Below are 14,774 nucleotides of genomic sequence, written 5' to 3' on the forward strand. Positions count from 1 at the left end.
TTATAATATAATATATTATTATATGTTATATTATTTTATATTATATATATTATATAATATTAATATTATTATGTATAATAATATTTATATAACAAAGGATATTATCAAAAATATGGATAAATATTAGCACTTCACTTGGAAAATAGTAATGCAAAAAGAAAAACATGGATAATAAATTTTGGAACTATTTTTCAATATATAAAATAATATAAATATTTTTTTTAATCTACATATTACCTAAAAAATATTTGTTTAGAAAAATATAGAATTTCGGATAAATTTTTTGCCCTCTAGAGACTGGCCCCTAATGTTACATGCAAATGTAAAGCAAAACAAAGTTCCACCGACTAGGCTACTCCCCCCTCCATTGCTTTCGCCATCCCTTCCCTTCTTGAAACCCCCCACCCCCAGAGCCAGCTAAGAAAGAGAGAAAAGGGCGCAAAATTTTTTAAACCCTCCCAAAGTTATGATTCTCACGTCCCACCAGGAGGTCCGGAAACCCTTCCTTCAATCCAACTCAACTCCAAAGAATTCAGCCACTCTTCCTCAAATTACCACCCCAGGGGAAGCCCCCATGTTCTAAAGATCCCATTTGCCCCCCCTCTTTGGCCCACTCCCTACTAGCCTTCCCATAATACGCCTCCATCGCCAGCCATGACCGAGGTGCTTCGGTCCCCCTCCCACCTCCCTTCGTCTCCAAGTCGGCTTTCGCTTTCTTGGGACCCGAATGATGGTTCCCCGGGCCTTTCAAGCGGCTATGGGGTCGAGGAGGAGGAGGAGAAGGTCCCTGGGGCGGTGGTAGAGAGGAAGAGGGAGAGCCGGAGGCGAGGCGAAGACGAGGCGTCGGCGGGGGCGGAGGAGCACCTGCCGGTGTTGGCGCTGCTGCTGGCGGTGGTGAGGAAGTCGCTGCTGGGGTGCAAGACGGAGGCCGCGGAGGAGCTCCGGGGAGCCATGGAGATCGGGCGGCCAACGGACGTGCGGCACGTCGCCCATGTTACCTTCGACCGGTTCCATGGCTTCCTCGGTTTGCCCATCGAGTTCGAGCCCGAGGTTCCCCGGCGGCCACCCAGTGCCAGGTCTACATTCTTCTCTTATCTTTTCTTGGTGATATTGGATTGCTGCGAACGTTGTGACCTTGGAACCAAATTTGGTTTTTCAGAGATGAAATCTTTTTGAAACAAGGTGAAAGGTGGCTCATTTTTATGTTCCTCTTCAATGCTGTTAAAAAAGGAATGTTTTCTTTTTCCGGATTTACAAAGGATTCTTCAATTTTTATTTTGATTTTTGGTTCGGCGCCGATATTTCAGGTCTATCACGTTGGAGTTTAAATTGTTTAATTTCCACATTAGTTCTCTTAATGAAATGGATGTCTGCTCACCCAGTCTTTTGCCTCCAAAAAAAAAAAAAAAAGAAGTTCGGATTTCAAGTACAAATATATGCAGATTTTAATATGTTGCGGTGATGAGTGCTTTATAATTAAAGATTTCGCACACATGATTAAAGATTTCGCACGTGCGGGGTCTTCTTGGAGACAGAATAGAGATATAGGGTGGCAATTTTTGGTAGCTGGAGTCATCATGTGATGGTTATGAGTTTTATTTTTTAAAGAGATCAAAGTAACTTGCGTAGATCTCATACATACTCAACAGAAACTAGCGGTTATATCCTGCATCTCTTCTAATATAATGTTTTTACTTCATCATCTCATCTGCAGTAAGCAATACAAGTGTCATTGGTTGTCCAGTTCATAAAGACTCCATATCTATCAATGTTTATCAAACTTTTGCTTTTGTTTTCCTGAATCCTTCACCTTCTCGCCAATCAGTCGTAGTACTGCAAACTCTTCCAATTCTGATCCATGTTATTTCAGATGATCACCGCCACTTACCTTGATTTGTTAACATGAATGCTAGCCCCAATCCTTCTTAGTAAGAAATTGGTGGAAGTACTTCTAGTTGCTTCAGTGGTTTCTGCATTCTCTTAATATTTGGATAATCCATAAGGCCACAAACTGGTCATATTACTTCATTTTAGATCTAAGCCTGGTTTTGAAGCATGAAAGGGCTTGATATGGTCTTTATCATTTGAAAGGTCAGTTTTGGAACCTTCTTATGCACTTGCCAAAGAGTGCTTCACATGGATGTCTCCTAAAAAAAGGCTGTAAGTACATCTTTTTAGCCTCAATTTCATCTCCTCTGACTGCATGATGGGTGGTTCCCTTATACAAGCATCTAATCTACCACAACTCCATCAACAAAGTGTTGTTCCTCAATTTTGTCTTAAGAAGTGCACTGATCTTTCATCTATTGAATCATGCCGTTTGGATTAGTCTCTAATTGCAGTAATCCAACCAAGGATTGCAAGAGATACATTCTTTTCCTTAAATTCCATAATAATCATCTATCCTTGTGCGCAATACCACCTTAAAAATATTGCCTTTGGTGTTGATCTTTGCTGAGGAATAGATGGTGCCTTTACTCCTGATGGTTAATTGCACAGTGTGCCCCTAATGAGCCAGCAATTTTGGTGCGAATTGTCCCATGGGAAGGATTGAAGAATACTTGATTCTGTCGGGCTTCAATGGACAGATAATATTCCAGAAAAATAAAGGGATTCCCATAGACAGGGAGGTTGATACTAACAAGTAATTAATTGACAGTACATTGAACCTGAAAGCCACTTTTATCTTTCCCCTCCTAAAAGAAAAGGGTAGGAGGTTGGGTTAGGTGAGGTTCGGACGGTTATAATTTCAGTCATGGTAAAGTTTGAATAGTAATTGATTCTATAGAGACTGGAATGACGTTTAAAGGAATCTTATTCTAAATACAAGGACTTTTACTTGTTGAACAGATCCTGTAAACGTAGAAATCAATGCTATGAGAGAAATTGACGATAACCTCATTCTAGAAGTCAATTTTGGTGGATTAATGGTTGAAAAGAAATATCATCCAAAGTAGAGAAGACAGAGAAAGAGAGGTACTTGTCAATAAAGATAGTTTTGGTGGAGCTGTAACTACCAACACATGCAGGAGTCATCACATGCAGTCTGTTAGAGTCTTCATCCTTGAGTCAGACCTTGAAAAAAGAGACAAATCGATGATATTTTATTCAACACTCTATTGTTAATTTGTCAATCCAAACATGGAAGACCTTGAAAAAAGCCTGAGCTAAACAACTATCATGACTTAATTAAAACTGACATGACCAGTTGAGAAGTCACATGAGGACTTTAAAATTACTTGTAACACTGTTGCTCTTGGCGGCTTAAAAAATCAGCCCAGATGACTGTGTGACATGACCAATCCATCCAAGCCAATATAGTAGCAATTAACCCAAAAACAAATGAGATACCAAAATGCCTAAACTATCCTTATACTCTGATTTATCCTGTTAGAGTTCCCTTCTGGCAGTATTTATTTATTTTTTCAGTGCTTTTCCACTTCCTCTTTTACTTGCTTTGCTCATTGCTGTTGAAAAGGGAAGTAATAAACATTTGATGTAAACAAGGCCCTCTCCTTTTCATTTGGTAGATTATGTGAATCTTGCTTCAACATTAATTCATATGCAATTCGAATCCTTGAAAATGGAAATAATTATTAAATCCCATTTCATATACATAACTATCATAAGTATAATGTGTTCTAAGGTGCAATACGACACTGCACTTACGCATGTTCTCCTTTAGCAGATGGTCAGTGACCATGTTCATGTCTTAGAGATGTTTATGTTAATAAGTATCTGGTTTGGTTGACCATAACAGAAACTTCTATAATCCAAGATAAACAAACTTGAGTCTGCAATAGTTGATCAGGTTTATACATCTTAATTTGCCACTTATAATCCTCTATCAGTACAACATCTTGATAGTGCTTAAGTTTAAGCTTTTGTGGTTACAAGTTCTGTTCTTTTTCTAGGATTCTGTATACAAGTCAACCTCGTTGATGCCGAAATGCTGCTTTTCCTTTGCTTTATAGCTACCTGTTCCATATGATGCATCATCCAGCATCTAGCTCAAAATCACAATTCACAGTCCTTTTGTCAATGCAAATGTATTGCTATGATCTTTTTGATTCTGTTGTTGGTGCAATTAGTTTTCTACCATGCGCTGTAGAAGAATTTAACACCATATCCAATTCCTGGAACAGTGCAAGTGTGTTCGGTGTCTCTACTGTGTCTATGCAATGTTCCTATGACTCTAGAGGGAACAGCATTCCAACAATACTCTTGCTAATGCAAAAACGTCTCTATGAGCAAGGCGGCCTTTGGGTAAGCTTCAACTGATGCTAAATACATTATCTTATGATTTCTGATGCCTGACACTTGATTCCCCTTCTAATTGAACAGGCTGAAGGGATTTTCAGAATCAATGCTGAGAATAGCCAAGAGGAGTATGTCAGAGACCAGCTAAATCATGGAATTGTACCAGATGGTATTGATGTGCACTGCCTGGCAGGTTTAATCAAGGTAATAAATGGCCATGTGGCTGCACTAATTTAGATTGATGTTGCATTTGTGAGCATCTTCAGACAGTTCACCTACAGCAAGCATCTTACATTTCTTATCATGAGTAGTAACAAGTAACAAATGTTGGGTCTGAGACGATTCTCATTAGACTGGCATATTGGTTTCGGCTAAGTCTCATTCCTACCTCAGGGAGAGCTGAGATGACTCTGGTTGTGTCTAACATGATCATGTCTGGACAAGCCTGCACACCTATTGGTGATGGGAGGATATAAAGTTTGATGTCATCAACTGTATTTCTATGTTGGATAAACATTTGTTTTATCACGTACACTGATCTTAAAATTGCATAGTTTAATGTGTATCATGATTTTCTGGTTCCCCATCTTTGAATTAAAACCAAGCACATCCAGTTGTTTTAAAATTGACTATTGGTTTCATTTGCTAACAAATACATGTGATGGTTATAAACCATGTAGAATTGGCAATTTTGAAGTAACCAAAATATTCTTTTCCTTTCCTCCAAATATATGGAATTTTGGAAGCAACAACATCATGCTTAGTCTGCATATTCTGTTACACTTTTTTTTTTTTGTTTCTTTTTCCTTTTTCTTTTGCCTGGAGCATGTAGTGACTGAATGATTGAACTGAAAGTATATATTATTTAACTGCATTACTGGTAATAGTTCTTTCAAAAGGAAGATGATTTTCATCAAGGATTTAACTTGCTCTGCATGATGACACAATGTCATTGGCCGATGCCTTGCAGGCCTGGTTTAGAGAATTGCCGGCTGGGCTGCTAGACTCTCTTTCACCTGAACAAGTGATGCAATGTCAGTCAGAAGAGGACTGTGCTCAACTTGCAAGACTTCTGCCACCAACAGAAGCTGGTCTACTGGATTGGGCTATTATTTTGATGGCTGATGTTGTCCAAGAAGAACAGCAGAACAAGATGAACGCACACAACGTTGCCATGGTATTTGCTCCAAACATGACCCAGGTAACATTTGCTTAATCCAACTTATTGCGATCCTGCATTAATTTAGCAGTGGGATATATTAAACTGAGTTAGCTGCTCTTTCCTTTGTTTGGCCTAGTTTCATATGTTCTGCACTTTTTTTATGCTTATGCTTGGCTTACAGATGAATTGAATGGTCGACATTGATTTATTTTTCATAATTGTAGATGGCAGATCCTTTGACTGCACTGATGCATGCAGTGCAAGTGATGAATTTTCTCAAAACGTTGATATTAAAAACACTCAAGGAAAGACAAGAGTTCACTTTGGAGGATTTTTCAGCCCCTCATTTAGATCCATCCGATGCAAATGGTCATCACAGCCTTCAGCTTCATCTGGAGGGTTGCAGGGAAGAAGCTGCTGAGCAAGTTTTTGTTCCTGAAGAACCTGCTTTAGATAGCCCCACCCATCTTCCTGAAGAAAATACCGCTGATAGTTCTCAAACCTCCCACGACAATGCTGTCTCAGAAGAAACCACAGTGCATTCCACTGATGAACTCTTTTGTGAGACTCCAGCACATACTGATGGTTCAACCACTGGCGCAGAAATTGCTGCTAATGGTTCTAACGTAGTTTGTGAACATTCTCATAGGAACAAGACAGGGCAGTCAAGCAGTTCCAATCATAAGAAAGGAACAAGAAAAGCTAAAGGGAACTCTGCCATTCGAGGAACCTTGCTGACTGAGAAATCAAGAGGGGCCAGCATTGTGAGTCGTATAAATTCCAAGGTGGGGCGACTAGAAGCATGGAGGTGAAAAATGTTAAAGTGGGTCTGTTTTACATGACTGACTTGTATTTGACTATAGTTTTTGAGTGAAGGGATCATGAATTTGCTTTGATTTTTTTTGCTTTCTGGTTGGCATATGTTTTCCTGTCTTGACACATTCTAATGTTAGAAAACAACTTATGTTTGAATGATTAAGATGTACTTGGTTCTCTTGTAAATCTTACTTCTTGTCTTGCTTCTGTTTCTAAGCTCTGAGACTGATTGCTTGATTAGTGCAGTATTTCACCAGATGCGATGTGGCCATTTTGTTTGATATCAATATCATAGGTACAGAAAGTGTTCAGCTTGTGTGATCGCTCGTTCTCCTCCACTCTGCTTGATGACAATCTCATGAGGATGCTGTTAAGATCCTATCTAAAAACTCGAGTATTTGAATGCATGGGCCCAACAGAATTAAGCACCATATCCGATGTGGGACTAATATTCCTCAACATCTCCTCTCATGTATAGAGTCCGAGAGACAGAACCTGAAATAAAAGAAAACACATGGATTAGTAAGTGGGAGCATGGAGGTTCTGATACCATGTTAAAATCCCATCTAAAAATCTGAACATTTAGATGGATGAGCCGAAGAATATATAAACACCACAAGAGTTTTTGACCGATAGAAGCTCTTGTGGTGCTTATACACTCTTGGGCCATTCATCAGATTTGTAGACAGGGTCTCAATGCTTATCAATTTCAATTCTTCATTAGAGATGCCATCAGAAGAGCTCACTTTGCAAATCATAAAACTTAATTCCAGTGGGTGGTCCATCATCCTCTGCATCTAGAATTATGAAGAATAATCTTCTTTTGTTTGATAGCAACATTACCTGCAACTCTGAGAGGCATATCCGCAGCCGTGTATTCCCTTCTTTTTTATGCGCATGAGGCATGATCCACATGTAATCGCCCTGACAGAGACAGCAACGGAGGCCAGATGCTGCCAGAAGAGGACGCCATTATCGGGCCACGCTAAGCACAAGCCTCGACACGTCTGCTCCTTGGTTTACACATGATCAGTATGTGGCTGCTATTCACCAGTCATTGTTGAAGCAGCTCCGTCGTCAAGCAGATTGGATGTTGCGAATGATATCAACACCAAATCTATAAGACAGCCGCGTCATCATGATCATTTATTATCAGATTAGTAAATCTTGACAAACCCATCAAATCATCTACAGCACTAGTGAAAAGAATTGTGGTTGGCGACGATCATGTAGTTCTACCATGAATAGTTTTAGGAAAATGCTTCAGAGTACCTCAAATGGATGATAAGTTGATCGGCCTTCATGGTCGATCAATCCTCTCTTGCAAGTTGATTGCTTGTATGCATAGCATTGCCGGTGACTCTATATTGGGTTGCTACTAAGTGGTTAATAAATATCTCTAATTCATACGGTAGCTAGAACAGAATCCACATAGATTTCATCGATGACAATCTCATATTCAGTTAGTCTGGTAGTTTAATTAGGGCCTTGATCAATATCCTCTCAATGTTGGAGGTTAGCAGTATTCTTCTCATACAACTCTAATACAAGTACATCCAAAAAAATTAAAAAATAAAATATGACAGAAAGAAAGAGAAATAGCAGTATAGCTGGCTCATAAAATACCGCAAAAGAACCAAGCTTTATAGAAAGCAATTTAATCAGCTGTAGATGTTATTCACATCGGTCTTGGACGGCTCCGAATCCTAACGTCCTTTAATGGATGCACTCTCTTTTTTTTTTGGTACATCGACGGCTCACATCTGACGAGTGTGAAGATGGCTAACAAAATCAGAAAACAAAATGTTGCGCAAAGGCATAGGCACAGCTCCGTGGTCAATACAGAAAAAGTCCCCCGAGTGATGAACCGCGAAGGAAACAACCCAATCTGCAGTATCGTTCGTCTCCCAATATACGTGCATAGTTTGGTAGGAGTCAGCCTCCCCCAAAGCCCTGCAAATATCGTGGAGCAGCGGCCGATCCTCAACTGAGCACCCCTCTTCTCGCATCCACTCGATCGCCGAGGTCGAGTCCCCCTCGAGAAGGATGCGACCCGCATCTAGTACCTACCTCGCATAGAAGATACCCTCCCAGGCCATCCGAAGCTCCGCGGTCACCATTGATGGATCAAAAATCCTCCGCCCACCTGCCACCACAAGTCTGACATCATGATCCCTGATAATAAATCCCACTCCTCCGCAGCTCCCATCCGCTGCTACGCTGACATCAAAGTTTACCTTGAAAAAGTCAGAGGGTGGGGACACCCTTTTGTCAGAGCAATTCAATAGAGCTCGGGCATGGGTCATCCTCCTTATCATGTTTCCAACTGTGGCTTCACAAAGGACTTCCATGTGGAGGATTTCCACCCAAATTCCCTACCCCTTCAGCGGAAGCGGTTATTTATAAATGCCAAGCCATGCAGAAAGCAGTGGTGAACAAACTCCACATGTCAACTAAACCACCACCACCCATCCTTATTTCCCTCTAACTGGAAATCCTCAGAAAACCATCTTAACATCCTTCTCGTCTTCCTCCTCCAAATCTCCAACCTTCCTCCTCGCTCTCTCTCCCTCCCATCTAGTTCTTATATCTTCTTCGTTTTTACTACAAGATCATGGCTACCTTGGGTAGCTTGAGCTCATTGTTTGAGAAACCGCTGCCCGACAACCTGACGCTGTTTGATTCTCTGTCCTCATGGAACCAAATCAAGCCCAAGAAACCAGCGGACAACTCGTCCTTCACCGAGATCTTTGGCGAGCTTCACTTCCAAGAGAAGCCTGCACCGCCCGAGAATCCACCCTCCGATCATGAGAAGAGTGGCAGGAATGGCTACGGATGCCAACCCAAGAGCAACGGAGTCTTCTCTGCGAAGAATTCCGAGTCCCTGCAGCTATGCACTGAAGGGCTGGGCTCCGAGAGCTCGGATGATGTCGACGACTTGATGAAGGAAGGTGGCGATGATTGCGGTGATCTCGAGAAAGAGGAGGACACAGAGAGGCGCGCGCAAGGTGGTTACTCGAGAAGTTTGTCGGAGGTGCGATCGAGGAGCGGCGGCGGGTTCCCGCCGCCGATATCGTCCATCGGGAAAAGCGGCAAGCCATGGATCTCCTTCAAATCTTATAGGGAGGACGGGAGGTTCGTTCTGAGAGAGATCAGGATCCCCACTTACGAGTTCTTGCAAGCCTCGCGGGAAGACGGGCGGCTCAAGCTGCACATAGTCCACCCAGATGAACCCATTTCAGAAGGAGAAGAAGAACAAGATGATGAAGAAGAAGAGCAGGATGATGGAGGAGGAGGACAAGAAGAAGAAGAAGAAGTAGCTGATCAAGGGCAAAGCACTTGGCAATCCGTGTAGATTGGCTCCATGCCATCTGTTGGGAGTTTCTTGAGGCCGTCTGAAAGAAAAGGCAGAGGAAAAAGAAAGAAACAAAGCACAAAGGTTATGGCAAAAAAAGATAACTGAGAGAAAATAATCATGAGAAATAAGGATTTCTACTCTTTTATGTTCTTAAGCACAGTGATGGTGAATAAATTATAGCTTCAGGTTTAAGAGACATGCTAAGCCTCAGGTTCGCATTGTCAAAATTGGTATGAGAGATTCTCTGTCAGTCGTGTGCAAACTTTACAGGAGGAAAAATTACAGTATCCTATACATCACTGCCGAAAGCTATCTAATGCTAGCCCATGCTTAGTTTTATAAGCCTTTTCTGAATAAAACAATGCATATACAAATATGTTATTAATATGTGATGATATGTTTCACAATGATTGAGATAATTTTTCTTCAGTGGGCTCAATTCTGGAAGAGCAAATGGCAGTATGAATGCTTTCTCTAACCTCCCAGCTTGAAGTACCCTTGAAAATCTAACTGGTGTCGAAGCAGGTATTAATCTCTATCTAATATAAAGAAGAATAAATTAAGGACTTTTTAATGTTGATACAACCTTCCATCATTTGACAGAGCTTGCATCTTTTTTTGAGTGGAGAGTCACAGCTTCTGATCACAGTCTTCATCCTTGCCAATATGGTTGGGTACTCTTAACATTGAGACACTTGTTCAATTAGCCTGACTGATGCAGCAGAAACCATGTTTATTTGCTTCCTATGGCTGATGCACCAATCATATGAAATAAAACGATAAAAAGGCAAGGAACTTGCTTTCCTCGTAGTAAGTAACAGAAGAGGTTGGGATGCTTAACAAGTTCATGCTTAGGTTGTGACAAGCCTTGGAAATATGTGCCCATACAGAGTTCATAGGTTGAAAACAAAATTACAGGCATCCACTAGAAAATTTCTTAAGGATATTGAAGTCAGAGATATTTCTAATTGCTGATAGGGCCAGGTTGGGTACGAATTGAAAACAACATGTTGCAACGAAAAGAGTTCTGCATGCTGCACAACCACTATCACATGATTAGGATTCCATGGTGGGTAAATGCCCTCATCCAAAAGCCTTCAGGATCAGAAATCTGTGGACAGAAATTTCACACCCATTAATTTAGACCAAGCAAATCCTCCCTTGATAAAAAGGACCCCTTCCAACTTTCAAGCTCTCAAGATACTCGGTCCACTACCACCCATGGTGGCAGGCACTCTTTAACTCTTGTCACATGAAACTCACAAGAATGCCGACGTCCTCACCAGAAAGAACCAAATAAGAAAAAAAAAGAACAGAGAAAAAGCAAATGAAAGTCAGGTGAACATCAGTTACGGGGCACCTAGTAAGATTATTCAAAGCTTTCCAGGTTGGTGATCGTGATCTTGATGCTTTTTCCTGATGTGTTTGACTTAGTACTTGCAAAATTTTGGAAGGCTAAATATAGAAAAATTGTGAATTTTGTCAATGCCTTGGAGACTAGGACAAGTACTTCAAGGTAATGTATTAGTCTTTGAAAAAAGCTGCATGCTAGATTGCCATATCAGAACATTTCAAGCTCCTGCTGAAAATTCACTCCCATACAATGTGAAAGCACCAAGTATAATTCTAGGCAACTATCAGGAACGCCCCTAACTGTGCCTCCGGCGCTTGATATTACCCAGGTTGAACTCTGCAATCAAAGTGTCTCCATCATTTGCAAGCACCACTATTTCTCCAGTTGGTGCTTTTTTCCATATAACCAGTATCACACACCAAAGATTATATAATAAATTGATTGCGAGTCATGGAAAAAGAAAAGCATGCGCATTAAGTGCAAAATATAATGGTAAAGACATAAAGTGTACCTGCAAGAATTGCCATAATTTGTTATCAGCTATCACCATGTTCTGTTTTGACCTCTTCTCCAGTCCAGTTCAAAGCTAGAACAGGGACCTGCATCATCAAAAATGCAGTGGGTTAACAGCAAGGCCAAAGAAAAGACAAGGACACAAAAGATGCATCAACCAGATTTACCAGCTATACAGCTACCAAACAAGGCTAACAAATATCTCAAAAGTATCAAATTAAAAAGTGGCACAGTTACCAAGTTAAACCGTTCATGGCCTTGCATTACTCATTTTCAATCTTTACAAGAGTCAAGTGCTTCATCTTGTGGCTCAGATCCAATGGCAGTGGGATGCAAGCATCCTGAATAACCATTGCCTGCACAGCCTCTGGAAACAACGGATCCCAGCAAATTGTTGCCAGGGAAAGGAAGCAGAAAACTTAAGAGATTAAGGAGACACAAGGAAGGTATTTCTTTAATAATTCTATTAGTTAGGCAAAGTGCAGAAACATATGCAATGCATACATGGCACATGTACTATCTTAACAACTATTGCAATCCTAATTTCTAAGTAACATTTGTTCAACCAGCATTTTTTTGATTCATGAATTGATGTACCAACTACAATGCTGGTGAATAAAGTAGCAGAAACCTGATTTTTGGCATAAAACAAATAATATGATGTCCGCATGTATATACGAACAGCAACTAGAAGATGGGATCCCCCTAACAGTTTATTTGTTGTAGTATATCCAAAGTGAAATCTACATAATGACTTACGCCCAATATCTGTAAAATTCATAGCAAAAGCTTTTCCCATAAAACAGCTTGCATCCTAAGATAATAGGCAGAATCATAGCATGCACAACCTTTTATTTTTTCTACTACTATAACTTCTAAACCTAATATAGGACACCAGCAACAAATTGGTCTACTCAGCACATTCCAAAATTTCTATAAAAACATTGACATAGGGCACATACACATTTTTCAACTATGGTTATCAAAATACAGATCTAATAGGAGACAAATCAAATAATTTAATGGTTTCCTCATGTTAAATCTTAAACACAGCACAGTGATTATATTATGAGGATGTTTCTTTTCCTGAATTAGTAATTGAATTTGTCCATTCTTTCCACTTCACTTTCTCTTTGAAATAAAGTTATGGGACTTCCCCATCTTTTCTTAAAAAAAAGAAAAAGAAATAAATATTGACGAATGTTTTAATAATTGTAAACAAGCATTTTGATCCTTTCTGCATGTTCAGCACTTTGCTCTGGCATGAACATTATCACATTTAAATCTGCAAGATCCAGGCATCATCAGTTCTTTCATAAATATGCTTCAAATGGGTGTTATGCTGCGAACCTCAGCCACATCATATCTAACTGTGAAATGTAACCTCAAGAATTAAAATAAAAGTCAAACTTTTGTTCTTAGAAGTATCACTAATGCATCCTACCTAGTTCACTATAAGACAGATAGTGTGAGATCTCTCCAGAAGAAATTAATGGAATTGATGAATTATGCTTAACTGCAGTTCCATAGCACCACTTCAACTGAAACAGTCAGCCGTACACTGAATACTCTATTATGGAAAGAAGCAGAACTATGATTCAACATTGTCAATAACATGTACTGTAATGAGATGCTGGGAAGCAAATACAGTGAAATCACAAAGTGATGCAGGAAGTAGACATTAAGTGTAGCTCAAGAAGGGCCCCGTTATATATGGTCATGACAAAGCTCGGAAATTCTTACAGCTATGCCTCAAAGGGCCTTTGCATATTAAAACGTAAACACTGCATGCTGATTATATTATGAGTATATTTCTCACCTTGAGTTAGTGATTGAACTTGTTCATTCATGACATAGGATAATCATGTCATGTAATCATGATTTCCCTAAACAGAATGATGAGCATGAAAGATTCTACCGCAAGGCAAAGAAACAAACCAAAATATGAGAATCCATGTGCAGATAAGACAAGCCCACAAACCTTCTGCACATCTATTAGAGAATTATACACCATCATTGGTAAGATAAATATTCTTGTCAATAAGGTGGCAAGAGATACTTCATGAGTTCTTTTGATATCATGTATCCAGAAGTTTACATGCTGAAACTGAATTTCGAATCAGAAAACCAATCAGCAAGAACAATGTCCAACCCCTAGTGCAGGTTCGCAGAAGCACAAAGATTTCCTGCAAATAACAAAAGAATAAGGCGCTACTCCTGTGCCCATTACTTCCTCACAAGTAACGTCCCACTGACTTCTCAATTCAAATGAAAAATCCAGTACCCGGCCCACCAGACTTGCTTTCAATTACAGAAAGATCTTTAACTTCCAATCTAAACACAATTAGACTTCTGCAATGCTTCTCTTGTTCTTCATTAACATTCCATCACTCACGTAGTGCACAAAACAGGAATGACAGGCAAAACTAATTCAATGAAGAATCTGCTAACCTATTACGACATTCCGGAGGCTTCCATCTGAACATGCCATAGACCTCCGGACAAGATCTAAATCAAGATTACAATTTGGACTAGACAACAAAAATTACGATCAAAGAACACAGTTGGATCATAGCGAGAGGAAAAAAAAGGCTAAAGGTGATACATTTCCGCAGTGTCGGCGTTATGGAAGATGGATTAAGAGCAAGAGAACTGGAGAGCGGCGTCCGCGTCCTTCCTTCTCTCAGCTCCTGCATTGTTGCTCTGCCTCCTTTCTGCGAACCTAGGGTTCGTGAGAGGGAAGAATGGGAGGCCACCGAGGAGGCGGAGAAGGGATCTCCACCGTCCGTCGGCCTATGGACTCCTGGAGAGCTTCCGTGGCCGCCGGCGAGAAGGGGGATGTCCGGAGGCGTTGGGAGGAGAGGCGACAGAGAGAGGGGAGTCGGGGTCAAATAAGCCACCAAAGTGGGAGCCCCACCCCCGAGTCTCAAATCAATTCAGACGGGCCTGTTTTGGAAAGAGGCACGCGGGCTGGTGCAGATTTTGTTATTTGAAATCATTTGTAGGATTGTGGCTACAGAAGCAGCCAACTTTTCAATGTATGGATTCTGAATATGGAGTTGCGGGCTACTTAAGTAGGTCTTCATCATGCTCGATGTATTTTACTGTCCAGTTTCATCGTTCTAGAGAGGATTCGACTAGTCATCAATTGGATCTGAAGATCCTACGGATTATGGTTGCATCCATTTTTTATTTTGAGATATCTAGACAATAATAAAGGATAGAGGAGATTTCAGTCTAAGCATATATTTTATGAAGATAACGAGATTGTGAATTGGATGACTGTTTAAATAATTAGTCATTCTGGTAGT

General features: G+C 40.4%; 2 protein-coding genes and 1 long non-coding RNA gene across 3 annotated transcripts; 2 read left to right on the forward strand and 1 right to left on the reverse strand.

Moving 5' to 3' along the window:
• Positions 1 to 318: 318 nt before the first annotated feature.
• LOC103703100 (rho GTPase-activating protein 4) lies at positions 319 to 6,424 on the forward strand. Its single transcript, XM_008785811.5, has 5 exons — positions 319 to 1,076; positions 4,146 to 4,266; positions 4,345 to 4,464; positions 5,231 to 5,461; positions 5,647 to 6,424. Exons 1-5 carry the CDS (start codon positions 655 to 657, stop codon positions 6,232 to 6,234), a joined length of 1,482 nt encoding a protein of 493 aa, XP_008784033.3. The 5' UTR covers positions 319 to 654; the 3' UTR covers positions 6,235 to 6,424.
• Positions 6,425 to 8,716: 2,292 nt separating this feature from the next.
• LOC103703099 (uncharacterized) lies at positions 8,717 to 9,983 on the forward strand. Its single transcript, XM_008785810.5, has one exon. The coding sequence runs from the start codon at positions 8,853 to 8,855 to the stop codon at positions 9,591 to 9,593; it is 741 nt and encodes a 246-aa protein (XP_008784032.3). The 5' UTR covers positions 8,717 to 8,852; the 3' UTR covers positions 9,594 to 9,983.
• Positions 9,984 to 11,058: 1,075 nt separating this feature from the next.
• On the reverse strand, positions 11,059 to 14,384 carry LOC120109160 (uncharacterized). The gene is made up of 3 exons (XR_005510179.2): positions 14,069 to 14,384; positions 11,462 to 11,549; positions 11,059 to 11,286 (listed from the first exon to the last, which is right to left on the reverse strand). It is a non-coding gene; the product is annotated as an uncharacterized LOC120109160 (long non-coding RNA).
• Between the last annotated feature and the right edge of the window lie 390 nt (positions 14,385 to 14,774).

This window comes from Phoenix dactylifera, chromosome 13 (genome assembly GCF_051530095.1).
Source record: "Phoenix dactylifera cultivar Ajwa chromosome 13, Ajwa_hap1_PhDact_Kaust_v1.1, whole genome shotgun sequence".
NCBI lineage: Eukaryota > Viridiplantae > Streptophyta > Magnoliopsida > Arecales > Arecaceae > Phoenix > Phoenix dactylifera.